Source organism: Littorina saxatilis, linkage group LG7, assembly GCF_037325665.1.
Source record: "Littorina saxatilis isolate snail1 linkage group LG7, US_GU_Lsax_2.0, whole genome shotgun sequence".
In the NCBI taxonomy this organism is placed as follows: domain Eukaryota; kingdom Metazoa; phylum Mollusca; class Gastropoda; order Littorinimorpha; family Littorinidae; genus Littorina; species Littorina saxatilis.
Window position 1 is genome coordinate 2,730,851 of NC_090251.1, and position 20,161 is coordinate 2,751,011.

The 20,161-nt window shown below is 39.8% G+C and overlaps 2 protein-coding genes across 4 annotated transcripts; one reads left to right on the forward strand and one right to left on the reverse strand.

Moving 5' to 3' along the window:
• Positions 1-367: 367 nt before the first annotated feature.
• On the forward strand, positions 368-12,236 carry LOC138970464 (U5 small nuclear ribonucleoprotein TSSC4-like). Of its 2 annotated transcripts, none has more exons than XM_070342916.1 (5): positions 368-496; positions 876-1,195; positions 3,805-3,875; positions 7,633-7,866; positions 8,125-12,236. In XM_070342916.1, exons 2-5 carry the CDS (start codon positions 909-911, stop codon positions 8,394-8,396), a joined length of 864 nt encoding a protein of 287 aa, XP_070199017.1. In that variant the 5' UTR covers positions 368-496; positions 876-908; the 3' UTR covers positions 8,397-12,236. The 2 variants fall into 2 exon arrangements, with proteins under 2 accessions (XP_070199017.1, XP_070199018.1); XM_070342917.1 differs by having other exon boundaries at positions 379-496; positions 882-1,195.
• Positions 12,237-15,233: 2,997 nt separating this feature from the next.
• LOC138970465 (electron transfer flavoprotein regulatory factor 1-like) lies at positions 15,234-19,924 on the reverse strand. 2 transcript variants are annotated; one of them, XM_070342920.1, is made up of 4 exons: positions 19,819-19,924; positions 19,615-19,660; positions 18,009-18,189; positions 15,234-17,447 (listed from the first exon to the last, which is right to left on the reverse strand). In XM_070342920.1, exons 3-4 carry the CDS (start codon positions 18,054-18,056, stop codon positions 17,235-17,237), a joined length of 261 nt encoding a protein of 86 aa, XP_070199021.1. In that variant the 5' UTR covers positions 18,057-18,189; positions 19,615-19,660; positions 19,819-19,924; the 3' UTR covers positions 15,234-17,234. The 2 variants fall into 2 exon arrangements, with proteins under 2 accessions (XP_070199021.1, XP_070199020.1); XM_070342919.1 differs by lacking the exon at positions 19,615-19,660 and having other exon boundaries at positions 19,819-19,922.
• Between the last annotated feature and the right edge of the window lie 237 nt (positions 19,925-20,161).

Here is a 20,161-nt window from a genome sequence, read left to right on the forward strand (position 1 = left end):
ATATTTTACAGTTTTATTGCCTTGGAGAGTTTAACTTAACTTCCTGAATTATTACAATTTGAAGCTTTGAAATGACAGATAATGATGTCTCCCTAAATGGATCGGTTTTCTAGTCTTGGTCATCCTTCACTACTAATCTGTAGATTGGCGACTTGTCTTGGTGACTCATGTCTAAGCTGAGCCAGCACGTTTACGGCGGACGTAACAATTTGTCTGGATGTAGTGCCCCTTTGGTTCTTATTTAGCTTTTTATCATAATTTTTAAAAGCGTTAAATAAAGAAAGTGATACCAGGTATGCAATAAACTGCTTCTAAATTGGAGCTTTTGTTGATCATGGCATAGAAAATCAATACGTACTCCCTACCAAACAGTTGATAGTGACTTCCCTTTGGCGTCTGCAACTTCTCTTCAGATCAGTGCACAGGCGGAAGGTTCAGAGACAGAGCAGGCCATCTTCTCGTGTGTTTCAGTTTGAAAGAAAGTCGCTGATCTTAGGTGGGCTATATGCATGAGTTTCTACGTGTCATTTACGGTTATCTGTGTGTGTGTGTGTGCGCGTGTGTGCGTGTGCAATGGGTATGTGTATACATGTATGTGTGTGTGTGTGTCTGTTTCCGAGAGCATGGTTAAATTGCAACCAGAGAGATCACACAGTCGTGTCTGTGAGTAAATTAACGAGTGTCTGTGTGTGTGTCATGTGTTCCATTTCCAAGAGCATGGTATATGCTACAACAAAAGATCCTAATTGTGTACATGTGTCTATGTGTGTGCTTGTGCGTATGTGTGTGTGTGTGTGTATGTGCGTTAATGTATAAGTTTTAATAGCATGATTATACATTTCAACAGGAGATCACAATATTTGTCTTTCTGGCAGCGATAGGTTTCCACAGTAGTTGTAATCATACTAATGCCCAACAAGACGGAGGGAAAGGAGGATAACTCTTCCGCCGCTTTTACCCTGAAGAATGCAAGCAGTGACATTGAAGGGCGAATCAGCAACGTCTTTGCTGGCCTTGATGCTCTGGAGCAACAGCATATCGTCCACGAGCAGGGCAGGACTGATCTCGACCAGTTCTCCAATCTCAATCAACCTGAGGATGATTTTGATGTAGATAGATCAGTATCCAGACGTGGTGGGGCGTACTCTAGCCAGCAGAAGGAAGAACTAAAACCATGGGATATGGAAACCGACAGGTGAGGTCATATAATTGACTCAGGGTTTTGAAATTTTTAAAGAGGATGAAAGTCGCTTGTTCGTTTCAATGCTTGTTATTCTCTCAGGTGCAAGGAGAAGGGTTCCGTATAACTCTCGCTTACTCCATTACACATGTATTATGCATATAGAGCGCTTACCTACCTTTGGTTATTTGATCAGAGTTTTGAAGTAAGTTTTTTTGCATTACCGTATATATATGGGTCATTCTCAGAAATGGTGGTCCAGTAGGGGTGACACATTTGAAATCATGAAAAAGTAAATTAAAATTATTTCTACCACGACTTTTTTCATCTGAATCTATTCCTGAGACATTAAAGCATTGTTGTATGTCAATAAAAATGGTTTCTATACGTTGGTGTTGTTTTTGTGTGCTTTTCAATTGCGAAGTTCGGCCGTTTCCGGATCGCCGAAGCATTACACGACTTTCGTGATCAACAATATGTTCAGTCTCATGGCTAAATGCAAACATGCAAACACCAACAAATTACTGCAATCGACAGTCAGGAGTTCAGTCTTGGACGTAGCAACACATCTTTGCAAAAACTCACGCTGAATTTGAAGTTACGGGCTTCGAACAAAAAATTATGAATGTCGTAACGCATCGTATCCGGACTCGACGCGCGAACATCGGACAGCAATGTGCTCCATGACTTTGCCACATCACGGCTATTTTTAGCTCTTTGGCGCACATGAAGTTCGAACAAGAAAATAGTCCTTTGAATCACAGCCAAATATTCACAGAAAACACCAGAATCATATCATTTGCTGAACCTCATGGCGTCGTTTCCTGACCTACGTTACGACTGAAGATGGTTTTTACTTAATTGTCGAGCCTACAAAGCTTTGTCACAAACTTACACACCGCGGATGGCGACAATGTAGTGTCGGAAGGATATCGAGTGCAAACAGTCTCTCAAAACGCGAAGTTTAGCGGAACAAAGTAGCCAAGAAGTTTTCGTATCCTCTGATCGTCGATGTTCGACATTCATCAAATACTTAAAATGGGTGATCTGAACGCAACAGGAACTTTCAACAAATACAGCAAACTCTGACGAATTGTGTTTTTGTGTAGTTATTTTGGGTCAGACGGGTTTTGCCGGCAGGAAAGGCCAAACAGTGCAGATTCATGTCTGTCGCACAGGAACCGAAAGTGGTTCAAGCATTTCGTTTCTGTGTTGCGACATTAACCTTAGTTTTGTTCCAAATGTCATTTTTTTACCAATATTAGTTGAAGTCCTTACCTTTCATAACTAGAATGTGTTGGGTAGAACACAAAAATACTGCAGAACTGATAAAAAATGCACAAAGGATTGAAGGCTTAGGTGGTTTAAAGTTGGAATTTGGTTTCCATGTTACAACATTCATCACGTAAATACAACACTTTAAAACGTCTCTTATTCAGCAACCAATTACTCTTTTTGTCTAATTTTTGCATTATTACGTATAGCAAACAATAGACTTCATAGTAAAAACAATTATTTTGTATTTCTTGACACTTTATTTTTTACTTTGTATGTAACACTTTGGACCACCATTTCTGAGAATGACCCATATTTAAATTGTAATAGTTGTTTTTATTTCACTGTATTAATTGGATTTTATCATTTGTGTGTGCTCATGTTTTTTTATATTTAGTCAAGTTTTGACTAAATATTTTAACATCGAGGGGGAATCGAAACGAGGGTCGTGGTGTATGTGCGTCTGTCTGTCTGTCTGTCTGTGTGTGTGTGTGTGTGTGTAGAGCGATTCAGACTAAACTACTGGACCGATCTTTATGAAATTTGACATGAGAGTTCCTGGGTATGAAATCCCCGAACGTTTTTTTCATTGTTTTGATAAATGTCTTTGATGACGTCATATCCGGCTTTTCGTGAAAGTTGAGGCGGCACTGTCACGCCTTCATTTTTCAACCAAATTGGTTGGAATTTTGGTCAAGTAATCTTCGACGAAGCCCGGACTTCGGTATTGCATTTCAGCTTGGTGGCTTAAAAATTAATTAATGACTTTGGTCATTAAAAATCTGAAAATTGTAAAAAAAAATAAAAATTTATAAAACGATCCAAATTTACGTTTATCTTATTCTCCATCATTTGCTGATTCCAAAAACATATAAATATGTTATATTCGGATTAAAAACAAGCTCTGAAAAATTAAATATATAAAAATTATTATCAAAATTAAATTGTCGAAATCACTTTCATCTTATTCCTTGTCGGTTCCTGATTCCAAAAATATATAGATATGATATGTTTGGATTAAAAACACGCTCAGAAAGTTAAAACGAAGAGAGGTACAGAAAAGCGTGCTATCCTTCTCAGCGCAACGAATACCCCGCTCTTCTTGTCAATTCCACGGGCACTGCCTTTGCCACGGGCGGTGGAGTGACGATGCTACGAGTATACGGTCTTGCTGCGTTGCGTTGCGTTCAGTTTCATTCTGTGAGTTCGACAGCTACTTGACTAATTAATATTGTATTTTCGCCTTACGCGACTTGTTTTCTTCTTCTTCTGCTATTGGCTATTGCCGTGAGCTCTTGTGATAAGGGGCGATTATAAAGTGTTAATTATTATTTTTATTATCAAAACAGGAGAGGTGACAGACACTCACATGGAAAGTCGCCCAGCAAGGGAGAGCTAGCTCCATTCCGCAGACCAAGAGGTAAGAGAAGAAGAAAAGAGAGAACAACATTTATATAGCATTAAACTTAAAGCCATTGATAATTGTCCTGGTGTTGGTAACATTCTTACACACAAACACATTACAAATACAATACAAGAATAAACACAACAAGAATAAGGGCAATAACAAGTCAAAATCATCACAGAAATGCAGGTAACTAAAATGCTCTCATCATCAGTTTGTGTGTATGTTATGGAAGGGTTATGTATAAATAACAAAATATGCTTAGAAGAAATATACAGGTATGTGAATACTAAGCTCTATCACTCTCTCTCTCCCTATCTGTCTCTGTCTTTCATAAGCACACACACACACACACACACACACACACACACACACACACACACACACACACACACACACACACACACCAACACACACACACACACACACACACACACCAACACACACACACTAACACACACACTGCCCATACACACACACACACACACACACACACACACACATCCACTGGCAGCCTGAGAAACAAAGTGACAGATGTGCCAGCAATACATATACAGTCGAGACCGGATGTAAGAAAGTCGTCGGGACCCACTTTTTGTCTTTCATACATCCGGTCTTTACTAAATCCGGTTAACCGGATGTATGAAAATATTGTGGATTGACTTTCATACATCCGGCCACGCGTCTGTTACTTGATAAAAGTAGGGTTTTTTCATATCATTTTTGTATTTATTTGTTTTTTTTATGTTTAAATGTTTTGATGCATATCCTTGTTAGAAGAAAAGGTTTGTGAATAACAAGTGGAAAAGTACATGTACTTACGTACACTGACACAGTCAGGACAACCGATAGAAAGAGCAACTGTTTGTGTAAGGAACTGTTCTGCTTTGCATAAGACCGTGCACTCTCCGCCCCCCCCCCCCCCGTCCCCCTGTGCGTGTGTGTGTGTGTGTGTGTGTGTGTGTGTGTGTTTGTGTGTGGCTCAACTGTATTGTGTGTGTTCCCTCCACAACCCTTTTGCGCTTTTGACAATGTTTTTGGTCGTGGAAGCTTTGTAATGACCGTTGGCGTAGCAAATAACATTTTCTGAGTTCTCTCTCTCTCTCTCTCTCTCTCTCTCTCTCTCTCTCTCTCTCTCTCTCTCTCTCTCTCTCTCTCTCTCTCTCTCTCTCTCTCACGCGCGCGCACTGAATACAAAAAAGTGAGTTAAACTTAAAACCAGTTTAACGGATTAAAACAACAACAACAACATAGAAAACAAGTCGTGTAATGCGAAATTACTACATTTAGTCAAGCTGTGGAACTCACAGAATGAAACTGAACGTAGTCCGCCGCTAGTGCAAAAGGCAGTGAAAGTGACGAACCTGGTTGGCGCGGCAGCGGTTGCGCTGTGCTTCATAGCACCCTTTACTGTACCTCTCTTCGTTTTAACTTTCTGAGCGTGTTTTTGATCCAAACATATCATATCTATATGTTTTTGGAATCAGGAACCAACAAGGAATAAGATGAAATAGTTTTTAAATCGATTTCGGAAATTTTATTTTGATCATAATTTTTATATTTTTAATTTTCAGAGATTGTTTTTAATCCAAATATAACATATGTATATGTTTTTGGAATCAGAAAATGACGAAGAATAAGATGAAATTGTTTTTGGATCGTTTGATAAAAAAAATGATTTTAATTACAAGTTTCCGATTTTTAATGACCAAACTCACTCATTAGTTTTTAAGCCACCAAGCTGAAATGCAATACCAAACCCCGGCCTTTGTCGAAGATTGCTTTGCCAAAATTTCAATCAATTTAATTGAAAAATGAGGGTGTGACAGTGCCGCCTCAACTTTTACAAAAAGCCGGATATGACGTCATCAAAGGTATTTATCGAAAAAAAGAAAAAAACGTCCGGGGAAATCATACCCAGGAACTCTCATGTCAAATTTCATAAAGATCGGCCTAGTAGTTTAGTCTGAATCGCTCTACACACACACACAGACACACAGACACACACACACACACACACACACACACACACACACACACACAGACACACACACACACACACACACATACACCATGACCCTCGTCTCGATTCCCCCCTCTATGTTAAAACATTTAGTCAAAACTTGACTAAATGTAAAAACTGAGTCACACCCACGACCAATGCCTCTGGTTTTAATTGTACAAAAAAATGCCTTCCTGGGCTATTATGGCTCTTCAGTCATGACAAATTTATAACAGGCTAAAATGACTGAATAGACAAACAAAACAGATTATTAATGGAGTTAAACATAAAATCAGTTTAATGGATAAAATCAACAACAACAACAAGAACATAACAAGTCGCGTAAGGCGAAAATACAATATTTAGTCAAGTAGCTGCCATTTTTCAGCAAGACCGTATGCTCGTAGCATCGTCAGTCCACCGCTCATGGCAAAGGCAGTGAAATTGACAAGAAGAGCGGGGTAGTAGTTGCGCTAAGAAGGATAGCACGCTTTTCTGTACCTCTCTTTGTTTGAACTTTCTGAGCGTGTTTTTAATCCAAACATATCATATCTATATGTTTTTGGAATCAGGAACCGACAAGGAATAAGATGAAAGTGTTTTTAAATTGATTTGGACAATTTAATTTTGATAATAATTTTTATATATTTAATTTTCAGAGCTTGTTTTTAATCCGAATATAACATATTTATATGTTTTTGGAATCAGCAAATGATGGAGAATAAGATAAACGTAAATTTGGATCGTTTTATAAATTTTTATTTTTTTTTACAATTTTCAGATTTTTAATGACCAAAGTCATTAATTAATTTTTAAGCCACCAAGCTGAAATGCAATACCGAACCCCGGGCTTCGTCGAAGATTACTTGACCAAAATTTCAACCAATTTGGTTGAAAAATGAGGGCGTGACAGTGCCGCCTCAACTTTCACGAAAAGCCGGATATGACGTCATCAAAGACATTTATCAAAAAAATGAAAAAAACGTATGGGGATTTCATACCCAGGAACTCTCATGTCAAATTTCATAAAGATCGGTCCAGTAGTTTAGTCTGAATCGCTCTACACACATACACACACGCACACACGCACACACACACACACGCACATACACCACGACCCTCGTTTCGATTCCCCCTCGATGTTAAAATATTTAGTCAAAACTTGACTAAATATAAAAACAACAACAAGAACATAAAAACAACAACATAAAATACAACAAAATAAAATAAAACAACATAAAATACAACAACATAAAATACAACAACATAAACAGGTAACAACTGATTCGCATCCATGACCAATGTCTCTGGTTATAAATGTAACACAAATGCCTTCTGGGATTTTATGGGTCTTGGTGACGAATTTGTAACAGGTTAAAAAAAAAATGATTGAATGGAGAAACAAATTAAACAGAACAACTCGTTGACAGCTATAGAATCTGGATAAAAATCAGTTGGTGGGGAAGTTTTCAGGGCATCCTCATTTGGTAACCTGGGTCTACTTTCGTTTTCTTACAACCGGTCTTGCAACAACGCATTTGTGCTGCTCGGGACCAGAGGTTTGCTTTTATACAACCGGACTTTTATACATCCGATTTTCATACAACCGGAAAATTCTAAGTAATAACAAAGAGTAGCTTCTGCCGGGACCCTGCCTACCCCTTTCATACATCCAGACTTTCATACATCCGGTGTTTTATACATCCGGTCTATACTGTACTTGAACAGCAGCAAAAGCAGCAAATTAAAATGATTGACGTGAACTTATAGGTAGAGCCCCTGGCAGAAATCGTGGTCGACGTAACTGGGTGCCCGACCACGGCGATCGCCCGCAGAACTGGACCTACTATTCCCTGGAGGACGTGGAGGGCGCAGAGCTGTCAGAGAAATCCAACACACAGGCTGCTCTGGCCTTTCTTGATGAGCGCCGTAAACAGCGGGAGGAGGAGGAGATGGAGGAAGAGGGGGAGACGTTTGATGCCGGGTCTGCAGCTTGCTCCAAAGGTAAACCTGCATATGACATGCACCCAGAAAGCACACACACACATGAATGCAGGTACAAGCACACACACACACACATACACATGGACGTATGGCTCCCTAAATGGCAGGGTAAAAACGATCATACACGTAAAAACCCACTCGTGCAAAAAAAACAGGCAGGTGAATCAAGTTAAATCCTGCCTCTTTGATTATATGTGGTTCAGACACAGTTTAATATTTTACTTTAATATTCTTATGTTTTTAATTTTCCTTCCTTAGGCCTCATCTCTTTTGCCAAGCGTAGCAAAGTAAGCTCCACCGACAAGGACAAAGATCGGCCCGCTGCTGGCAACACCACAGTTTTGGAGCCAGCTGATGAGCGTCTGGCGACAGACACAACAACTGATGACACAGAGGATGTTGGGACAGCAGTCACAGAACCCAGTGCAGTTAGCTCCAAGGAGGAATCGACAGATGCTGAAGTTAAACCGTCCTTTAAAAATCGTAAGGGAATAAAGCGAAGCATTCGTGCGAGAGATGACGATGACTGAAGCTGAGAAAGTTCTCCCCTCTTGTGTATAGGCAGCTGTGAGAAAAACGTAAGTCTGAACAATGCTAAAGGCAGACAAATGTTCTTGGTGATCTTAAAAACTTGGTTAAAGTAGAAGGGGTCATTTTAAAGGTTCTGTATGTGATTTAAGACAGGAACTGAGAGGTAGCAAGTTCCATGTGATGAGTCACCATTATGAAATCTTTCTGTGCAATTCTTTTATAGTTTCTGTTATTGTATGAGAGTCTGCCATTGTTGCTGAGTCATACGTTACGTTTTGATTTGGGTCTGCAGGCATGGGAATTGAAAAAAGTAAAAAAGGCTGAACATTTGTAAGTAATAGCAAAATCGACGGAGCGAAGCACCTAGCCCTGTTTGGGGGCATTTTGGGCGGAATTTTTGTTTCTGCAAAGAACCCAACTGGTGTAATTTGGTGTCATCTTAGCTCCAAGTTTGCCATTATATTAAGTTTTTAGAACCCTTTTTGCCTCCCCCATTTATTTTTTCGGCGGACACTTTTGCTTTTTCGGCGGAACAAAAACAAATTCGGCGGAAATTTGCCTTTCGGCGGACAATTCCTATGCCTGGTCTGTTTTACATCAGGGCTTGTTACTTTCTGGAAAACGGCCGTTATAGACTTGATAACTGAGTGCTGTCTTTAAAGTTGTCTTGTTTCTCCATGTGCCAAGCCAAGTAAGCGTCGGTGAATGGTGCGTGTGTGTGGCCGAACCTCTGGACTTTGGATGAATAAAAACACACCACCATCAGTGTCTAGATTGCTTGTGTTATGTCCAGCTTGTTGCTTCATGGGCTGAAGTCATACAGTCTACTTCGTTTATAACGTCGCCGGATATAACGTCACCCCGTTATATCGTCACCCAAACACCGGTCCCGGCTCAATTCCTTCTTTCCAAGACTATTTTAACCTCGGATATAACGTCACCGGATATAACGTCACCCAGTTATAACGTCACTCATCCATGTCGGTTATAACGTCATATCAATCCCCATATGCAGCAGTTTGCATGGTGAACGACTGTCAAGGCATGTTCATTTACCCTACACGTGTCACAAGTTTTGTGTGTTAACGGTATTCAAGTTTTTTCCGTTTTCCCGTTGTTAGAGACCCAAGGAAAACTAGGTTCAAGGCATAATCATTTTTGCTGCATGCGTTTTGTGAGTTCCTGTTCGAGGTTTTTAATCAAAAGAAAAATGTTTTATTTCATTTCGTTTTGTGAGTTCCTGTTCTAGGTTTTTAATTAAAAGAAAAATGTTCCATTTCATTCGTGTTGTGAGTTCCTGTTTTTGTTTTTGAGTCACTTGAGAAAAAGTGACTCTATGTAATCGGTCAGTGTTAGTCTGTCCGGCCGGCCGTCCGGCCGGCCGTCACGGTCCGGCCGTCCGGCCGGCCGTCCGTAGACACCACCTTAACGTTGGACTTTTCTCGGAAACTATCAAAGCGATCGGGCTCATATTTTGTTTAGTCGTGACCTCCAATGACCTCTACACTTTAACGATGGTTTCGTTGACCTTTGACCTTTTTCAAGGTCACAGGTCAGCGTCAAAGGAAAAATTAGACATTTTATATCTTTGACAAAGTATCTCGGAAACTATCAAAGCGATCGGGCTCATATTTTGTTTAGTCGTGACCTCCAATGACCTCTACACTTTAACGATGGTTTCGTTGACCTTTGACCTTTTTCAAGGTCACAGGTCAGCGTCAAAGGAAAAATTAGACATTTTATATCTTTGACAAAGTTCATCGGATGTGATTGAAACTTTGTAGGATTATTCTTTACATCAAAGTATTTACATCTGTAGCCTTTTACGAACGTTATCAGAAAAACAAGGGAGATAACTAGCCTTTTCTGTTCGGCAACACACAACTTAACGTTGGGCTTTTCTCGGAAACTATAAAAGTGACCGGGCTCAAATTTTATGTGAACGTGACTCATTGTGTTGTGAATAGCAATTTCTTCCTGTCCATCTGATGCCTCATATAATATTCAGAACTGCGAAAGTGACTCGATCGAGCGTTTGCTCTTCTTGTTAACTAAAAGAAATTGTTTTAAAAAGTTTCATATCGAGCATACATGGTTACTCCTGCGCGAGCGCGTGCGAATGGATCTGTCTACTTCTGTCCTTCAATCACGCATATAAAAAAACTCGATTATTGAAATGACGGTAGGACTAGGAGAAGGCCGAGAGGATGAGAACAGACTACGACGTTTGTTTGTTTTTTGGTCCGTAGAATACAGACTACAACTGCCCTCGACGAGGAGGCTGAGCGTCACTTTCAATTGGGCGTTGTCGACAGGCTGAGTAGGTCGCCCAGGCTAAATTGTAAAGGTAAACACTAAGTGCAGTGAACCGACAAATTGAGAAAAGTGATACTGCACTCTTAAAGCACTATTTTGACTCAACTTGGAAAGCCATGGACGTTATATCAAGTCGGACGTTATAATGATAATAATAATACAGTAGTAGTCTAACGAGTATAACGTCTCGCTCACTAGATGTGGTGGAGACGGTGGATGGGGGAAAGGGGGTAACTATGAACCCAAAGTTGTTACTACCAGAACGATTGTGCGTAAAGGTGGGCAGCCACTTTGCTGTTGACGAGAAACTTCTTCGTTAATAATAATAATATAAGTCAAATAGACATTAATTACGTATAAGGACCCATGAAGTTCTCGTCATTTTTACATTTAGTCAAGTTTTGACTAAAATGTTTTAACGTAGAGGGGGGAATCGAGACGAGGGTCGTGGTGTATGTGTGTCTGTGTGTGTGTGTGTGAGTAGAGCGATTCAGACTAAACTACTGGACTGATCTTTATGAAATTTGACATGAGAGTTTCTGGGTATAATATCCCCAGACGTTTTTTTTTCATTTTTTTGATAAAAGTCTTTGATGACGTCATCCTGTTTTTCGTGAAAGTTGAGGCGGCACTGTCACGCTCTCATTTTTCAACCAAATTGGTTGAAATTTTGGTCAAATAATCTTCGACAAAGCCCGGACTTCGGTATTGCATTTCAGCTTGGTGGCTTAAAAATTAATTAATGACCTTGGTCATTAAAAATCTGAAAATTGTAAAAAAAAAATAATTATAAAACGATCCAAATTTACGTTCATCTTATTCTCCATCATTTTCTGATTCAAAAAACATATAAATATGTTATATTTGGATTAAAAACAAGCTCTGAAAATTAAAAATATAAAAATTATTATCAAAATTAAATTTTCGAAATCAATTTAAAAACACTTTCATCTTATTCCTTGTCGGTTCCTGATTCCAAAAACATAGATATGATATGTTTGGATTAAAAACACGCTCAGAAAGTTAAAACGAAGAGAGGTACCGAAAAGCGTGCTATCCTTCTCAGCGCAACTACTACCCCGCTCTTCTTGTCAATTTCACTGCCTTTGCCATGAGCGGTGGACTGACGATGCCACGAGTCTTGCTGAAAAATTGCATTGCGTTCAGTTTCATTCTGTGAGTTCGACAGCTACTCGACTAAATGTTGTATTTTCGCCTTACGCGACTTGTTATTTCTTCGGACATCAAGGACAGGTCAAGATGAGAGCAGAATATGAATAAACGACATCCATATGTGTGTGTGTCCTTAAAGCTAATAACGTTGGACACTATAATTAAAGACTGAGATTGACGATGGAACCAGACGGAGCTTGTCACTCCAACACCAGCAACCTGTCTCAGAATCAGCATGCAGCCTACAACATTGTACGTTTACTACTGTTGCCGAATTTCGGGGAAAATGTTGTGTATACAATTTTGTATTCATGGTATAGCCAGGTTTTGGAAATACGCAAAGAAGAGAATAGTCCACAATTCTATATATGAGGAAGTGAATTAAAGATTATTGTAATAAGTTAGTTTAAAACTTACAACAATATGTTGTTGTAATTTTTAAACAACACTAATGCATGCACTTTCCATTTCTGCACAGTTTTATTAAAACAGTCAGTACTTTAGAAAGGGACATAACTCTTGGACTCCGGATATAACATCACCCGCGCGTAAAAGTGACGTTATAACCGATGAACCGGATACAGCGTCACCGCGTATAACGTCGCTCAAATACATCCCCCGAGGGGTGACGTAATATCCGGAGTCGACTGTATATTCAGATGCCATTTGGAGAAGGTACTGTCCTTCATAAATTGTATTAGCAAGTACGTGTGTGCGTCGCTGCAGGGGCGGACCTAGTTGTGGATAAGGGGGGGGTTCCAGATTGGAGCAGGGGACCAGGGGCCGCTCAGGCCCCGGTCGGGTCCATGGGCAAAGCCCTGGTGGGGGGTCTGGGGGGTAAAGCCCCCCAGATGCTGAAGGAATTTTATTTTTTTAGGTCAATCGGAGGCCTCTCGTGGAAGATAACAAGGTAAAAAACAACAACGGATGGGGGGTGGGGGGGGGTTCCGGGCACCCAGGAACCCCCCCCTAGGTCCGCCCCTGCGCTGTGTGTGTGTGCTTGCGTATAAATACATGTATGTGCATGGAAGCCTGTGTGCCTGTTGACATGCACATATACATGTGTGTGTGTGTGTGTGTGTATGTATGTGTGTGTGTATGTGTGTGTGTATGTGTGTTTGCAGAACTGGGGACTACAATGTTGTCAGAGAGCAGTGACACTTTTAACAAGAAAGTTACGACAGATATTTTCATTTCAAGTTCTTGAAAGACTCCTTTGTTTCACTGACATTTGTTAAATGATGAGAACAGTAAGATGACAGTCTCGTGTGTTTTTCTTCCTTTCATTCTGCTTTCCTCTTGGATTTTTGGCTCACGAAGTGTAGCCTATGCGATGCTAACTTTTGTCTGTCTGTGCGTGCGTGCGTATGTATGTATGTCTGTGGTAGAAACTTTAACATTTGAAGACGTCATATTACATTGACGTCACATTATGACGTACGAGGGTTAGACGTCACGCGACGGAATTACTGAAAGTCTCGGTGATTGTTATTTTGAGCGGGCCGAGACTATTTGGCAGTCGTGTCCATGTAAGTAGGCTACATGCAGACAGACAGATCTAGATCTAGTGTCTCGCTTTCTTGCACAGTTTCACCTATGCTCTTTCTGTGTGTGTGTGTGTGTGTGTGTGTGTGAGTGTACTGTGTGTGTGTGTGTGACGGAGTGATTGAGTTTGTGTTACTGTTTGTCGATTTCTTACGTGAGCCTTGAAGGCTTCGCCTCTTGTTTTTCATTGTGGCATGCAGACAAATGTTGGAATATCTTCTTGTTTTATGGTTGTTGATTGATGTGAACGACACACACACATTTTGCAAAGGGAAGAACCAGCAGCCAATGAATTCATCACTTTTAATTATGAAATCTCACCAATCTTTCAGTTTCTCAAAGTAGATTGTACATGCACTCAAATATTGTCACAAGGAATGAAGCTTGCTCTCGAAACAAATCAAAAGCGCCATACCGTAGATCTGTACACCCTCGCGATATAACCTTGAATGGTTGAAAACGACGTTAAACACCAAATAAAGAAAGAAAGAAAGATCTGTACATGTACCATTATGATGATCAACAGACATAAATAATATCAGTTACTGCTTGCTGTTAGTGTTACAGCTAAAATATGCATATTGTAGTCACTGAAGATCTTTGATGTGTTTTTTATGAGAATAATGCAGTACAGTGGAACAGGAGAATGATGCAGTACAGTGGAACAGGAGAATAATGCAGTACAGTGGAACAGGAGAATAATGCAGTACAGTGGAACAGGAGAATAATGCAGTACAGTGGAACAGGAGAATAATGCAGTACAGTGGAACAGGAGAATAATGCAGTACAGTGGAACAGGAGAATAATGCAGTACAGTGGAACCTCAGAATAATGCAGTACAGTGGTACCTCCCTTTAAGACCTCCCTTCTTGTTTCAGACTTCACTTTGACACATGTTCTGCTCATAACCTTTACAAATGTATCTCCATTTTAAGACTCCCTCCTTTTTATATTTAGTCAAGTTTTGACTAAATATTTTAACATCGAGGGGGAATCGAAACGAGGGTCGTGGTGTATGTGCGTATGTGTGTGCGTGCGTGTGTGTGTGTGTGTGTGTGTGTAGAGCGATTCAGACTAAACTACTGGACCGATCTTTATGAAATTTGACATGAGAGTTCCTGGGTATGAAATCCCCGAACGTTTTTTTCATTTTTTGGATAAATGTCTTTGATGACGTCATATCCGGCTTTTCGTGAAAGTTGAGGCGGCACTGTCACGCCCTCATTTTTCAACCAAATTGGTTCAAATTTTGGTCAAGTAATCTTCGACGAAGCCCGGGGTTCGGTATTGCATTTCAGCTTGGTGGCTTAAAAATTAATTAATGACTTTGGTCATTAAAAATCGGAAAATTGTAAAAAAAAAAAAAAATTTATAAAACGATCCAAATTTACGTTTATCTTATTCTCCATCATTTGCTGATTCCAAAAACATATAAATATGTTATATTCGGATTAAAAACAAGCTCTGAAAATTAAATATATAAAAATTATTATCAAAATTAAATTGTCCAAATCAATTTAAAAACACTTTCATCTTATTCCTTGTCGGTTCCTGATTCCAAAAACATATAGATATGATATGTTTGGATTAAAAACACGCTCAGAAAGTTAAAACAAAGAGAGGTACAGAAAAGCGTGCTATCCTTCTTAGCGCAACTACTACCCCGCTCTTCTTGTCAATTTCACTGCCTTTGCCATGAGCGGTGGCCTGACGATGCTACGAGTAAAATGGCATTGCGTTTCATTCTGTGAGTTCGACAGCTACTTGACTAAATATTGTATTTTCGCCTTACGCGACTTGTTTTAAAATTTCTTTCGTATTTTTGGAGTCTTAAAAGGGGGGTTCCACTGTATCACTTCTTCAGATTAAAACAGTTCTGATAAAGTTGCATCTACCCTGGTGACATCTACCCTGGTGACATCTACCCTGGTGACATCTACCCTGGTGACATACTATGATCACATTAAGTTGGTCTTATAAAGACCGGATAAGATAATTTCATTGATCTTGTCAGCATGGTTTTGGACAAAGTACAAGAAAAACAATGAGATGAGTGACAGCACAATTTTGTCTCCTCTTTTAGGATGATGTGGGGTGGGGGATGACGGGTGGGGGATGACGGGTGGCAAGTTTGATGCATGTTGTGCATGCGGCAGAGAGTAAACATTGTTGTTCTCCGGGTGAAACCCTTACAGTAGGCAACTTTGATTGTAATATTCATTGCTTATTATTATTGTAGTGTGCATGATGTGTGCACACAGTTTGTCAATAAAAGATTCATTAATACAACCATAAGAGTTACATGTGTCAGTATTACCTCTGCATGATGTGTGCACACAGTTTGTCAATAAAAGATTCATTAATACAACCATAAGAGTTACATGTGTCAGTATTACCTCTGCATGATGTGTGCACACAGTTTGTCAATAAAAGATTCATTAATACAACCATAAGAGTTACATGTGTCATTACCTCTGCGGGGAGAAAAAAAATGAGTTTAATGCGATCGGTCACTTCCGGGCGTACTCGGCTTCGCGCCGCACGCAAAACCGCTTCGGATAAACTCGGTACTCCATATTTCCGAAGCGCCCTACATCACGAGTTTTGATTGGATCATCACGAAACTTCATAGCCAATCAGAAAAAGGATAGATTTTTCCATCGGTCTGAGTGTGGTCATTCTACGTTTTGGAGAACCTGAGTTATGGAGGTGAGAACTTTTCGCTGTCAGCATTTATTAAAATTTGCCAATTCTTTGTGTTAGAAACTAGTAACACTCATTTCATTTTGTTCCTCATTCAATGATCTATCTTCACGTAGTTGTATTTTTCGATGTGCATTTTTGAGTATCCTGTGTCAATTTTCCTTATTTCTTTATTTGGTGTTTAACGTCGTTTTCAACCTCGAAGATTATATCGCGACGGGGAAAGGGGGGAGATGGGATAGAGCCACTTGTCAATTGTTTCTTGTTCACAAAAGCACTAATCAAAAAATTGCTCCAGGGGCTTGCAACGTAGTACAATGTATTACCTTACTGGGAGAATGCAAGTTTCCAGCACAAAGGACTTAACATTTCTTACATACTGCTTGACTAAAATCTTTACAAAAAGTGACTATATTCTATACAAGAAACACTTAACAAGGGCAAAATGAGAAACAGAATCCGTAAGTCGCCTCTTACGACATGCTGGGGAGCATCAGGTAAATTCTTCCCCCTAACCCGCGGGGGGTACTTTATGATCGAGTCCATGTAAATAATATTTTTTTTTTTTTTTTTAAAAACAACATTAATACACAACACACAACGCACAACACAACACAACGCACAACACAACGCACAACACAACACAACACACAACGCACAACACAACGCACAACAACACACAACGCACAACACAACACACAACGCACAACACACAACACAACGGAACCCCCCTTTTCAAACCTTGCTTCTTCCTCCGAAAGCGGCGTATGGCTGCCTAAATGGCAGGGTAAAAAACGGTCATACACGTAAAATTCCACTCGTGCAAAAAACACGAGTGTACATGGGAGTTCCAGCCCACAAACGCAGAAGAAGAAGAAGAAGAAACCTTGCTTCTCACATGTTTTTCTCTCATAACCTGTGTCAAAGGACCTCCCCTTTAGTTTAAGACTCCGGGTCCTTTTCAGGACCTAATTTTCTCAGATATTTTGAGGTCTTAAATCGGGGTTCCACTGTAACTATTATGACAATTAAATCTCCATGTACTCAAAACACGGCACCCATTCCCACAACTAATATGTCTTCCCGCAGTTGCTCCATCTCTACGTCTCATCACTGTAATATCGTTTCTTCAGTGTCCTGTATTTTCTGAGCATGTACAGCGCTTCCAGTTCCTTCACGATATACTCTCCCCGTGAGATCAGCATCTCAATCTCCTTGGGGTCCGTCACTTCCCGGTTCTTCATGAAGGCGTTTTTCAGCTTGGTGCGAAAGTAGTCGTAACCTTTAGGATACTCTCGGCCAAGGTACAGCAGCTGGGGGAGAACAATATTTCATTAATGTAAGGACGACTGACATACATTTTAATACAGTGGAACACCCCTTTCAAGACCTAATAATTCTGAGAAAATCAGGTTTTAAAAAAGGAGGGAATCTTAAACCGGAGGTCAAATTGGGTGTAGGTCTTATAAAGGGGGTTCCACTGTACATGCTACTGGAAATAACTCTGTCAGGATTTTCAAGCGGTGTGGCAGAGTTAACACCCCAGAATGTTAGGCAGAAGTACATGCGCGGTGCTGACTGCGGCTTTTACGATCGAATGCAGGTGAAAGCCACGGTCAGCATCATGCACCTGTCTATGAGCCAGTTCCGATTGATTCCCCTAATGCCACCTCCCATGCACACACAGATAAACACACACACACACACACACACACACACAAATCTAATGCAGCTCCCATTGCAGATAAACATACACACACATCTAATGCTACCTCCCATGCACACACAGATAAACACACACACACACACACATCTAATGCTACCTCCCACCTATCACACACATGTAGGCAAACATACACAAATAAGACACTCACAGTTTTGTACAGATGTATAACTTTAGAGTGTAGATTCTGTGCAGACATGGTGAAAGGTCAAGGGGCGGAAGAAGATGATGATTGTGTGTTCTCAGGAATGTCAACCTATGGACGGATAGAATCCTGCTACGGGTACAGGTGATATGTCTGCTATCAGGATGTGCTCAGCCTTCTTATTGCCCTGCAACACAAAGAGCATACTGAGCCTAGGAGTAGGACACTTGTTTGTTGTCTATCAGAACCTGAAACATATTCATTTTTACTATAATTAAGTCATCAAGGTTACTGTCACTGGCCATGTGTGTGTGATTATCTTTGTGTGTGTGTTTCTTACACACACATAAACACACCAAAAACAACAATGATAAAACAAAATGTATAAACTAATTTGCTCCCCACAATAACAACAAACGGAACCAAACAGGCTCAGAGGGACTTTTAATCTACTTATTTTCAACAGCAATTAAAGTACAAGTCATTTATTTAAAGAAAACAAAATATTGAAAAAGAAAAGAAAAGCTTGGTTGTGTGTGTCTGTATATATATATATATATAATAATGTGTGTCTGTATATATGTGTGTCTAGTGGACACACACTCAAAACTGCAAAACAAAACAAAACAAAATCCAAAGACGCAGGCAGGCAGACAGAAAAACAAGTCGCGTAAGGCGAAAATACAACATTTAGTCAAGTAGCTGTCGAACTCACAGAATGAAACTGAACGCAATGCCATTTTTCAGCAAGACCGTATACTCGTAGCATCGTCAGTCCACCGCTCATGGCAAAGGCAGTGAAATTGACAAGAAGAGCGGGGTAGTAGTTGCGCTAAGAAGGATAGCACGCTTTTCTGTACCTATCTTTGTTTTAACTTTCTGAGCGTGTTTTTAATCCAAACATATCATATCTATATGCTTTTGGAATCAGGAACCGACAAGGAATAAGATGAAAATGTTTTTAAATTGATTTGGAAAATTTAATTTTGATAATAATTTTTATATATTTAATTTTCAGAGCTTGTTTTTAATCCGAATATAACATATTTATATGTTTTTGTAATCAGCAAATGATGGAGAATAAGATAAACGTAAATTTGGATCGTTTTCTAAAAAATTTTTTTTTTTACAATTTTCAGATTTTTAATGACCAAAGTCATTAATTAATTTTTAAGCCACCACGCTGAAATGCAATACCGAAGTCCGGGCTTCGTCGAACATTACCCGACCAAAATTTCAACCAGTTTGGTTGAAAAATGAGGGCGTGACAGTGCCGCCTCAACTTTCACGAAAAGCCGGATATGACGTCATCAAAGACATTTATCCAAAAAATGAAAAAAACGTCTGAGGATATCATACCCAGGAACTCTCATGTCAAATTTCATAAAGATCGGTCCAGTAGTTTAGTCTGAATCGCTCTACACACACACACAGACAGACACACACACACACACACGCACATACACCACGACCCTCGTCTCGATTCCCCCCTCTACGTTAAAACATTTAGTCAAAACTTGACTAAATGTAAAAACCACGTGGTTGCGCACGCTCGTGCATTCAAGAATCACTTTCGCTTTGAAGAAGTAAGACAGACTATGTTTACAGTTACCTATTGGGACATGTTGCCTGGCACGTAGGCACAGCGCGGCCCTGACCTGCAAATATAACGTATTCAAATCCAATGTTCACAGACTTATGTTCACCGGAAGACTAATAACGACTGTGCAAATCCCGTTAACGTCTGACTTTACGAGGCAATAACTATGTGTTTGTCATCAACTATTGACTGCTGCAATAAGAAAAACGGCTTTACCCGGTTTGCAATTGGCAATATGATTCCGTCACACGGTACTTTCGCTAGGTCATCTGCTGTTTTCATTCCGCATTCAGCTCAGTCCATACTCGGGACGTTTGTATTGTTTATAGTTAAATTTAGTCTGTCCTTTCAAAATATCTGAAAAAGGAAATTGACAAAAATATTATCTTTATGAAGTCTCCTAAAATGCGAAAGTGATACAGTTGACTTCGTTTAGCTAAGCATATATTCAGATTTAATAAATTCAGCAAAAAATCTTATTTATTCTCATTTAGCAACAGCCTTGACCTTGTTAGCGACATAAAACATTCATCCTAATTCACATATAAATATCCATTTA

Excerpts from the sequence above, each read along its gene's own strand:
- LOC138970464 (XM_070342916.1), top strand. The coding sequence starts at position 909 with ATGCCCAACAAGACGGAGGGAAAGGAGGATAACTCTTCCGCCGCTTTT. Across the intron at positions 3,876-7,632 it reads TCCATTCCGCAGACCAAGAG|GTAGAGCCCCTGGCAGAAAT; the intron begins GTAAGAGAAGAA and ends GTGAACTTATAG. Across the intron at positions 7,867-8,124 it reads GTCTGCAGCTTGCTCCAAAG|GCCTCATCTCTTTTGCCAAG; the intron begins GTAAACCTGCAT and ends TTCCTTCCTTAG.
- LOC138970465 (XM_070342920.1), bottom strand. The coding sequence starts at position 18,056 with ATGTCTGCACAGAATCTACACTCTAAAGTTATACATCTGTACAAAACT. Across the intron at positions 17,448-18,008 it reads TTATACATCTGTACAAAACT|CTGCTGTACCTTGGCCGAGA; the intron begins GTGAGTGTCTTA and ends GTTCTCCCCCAG.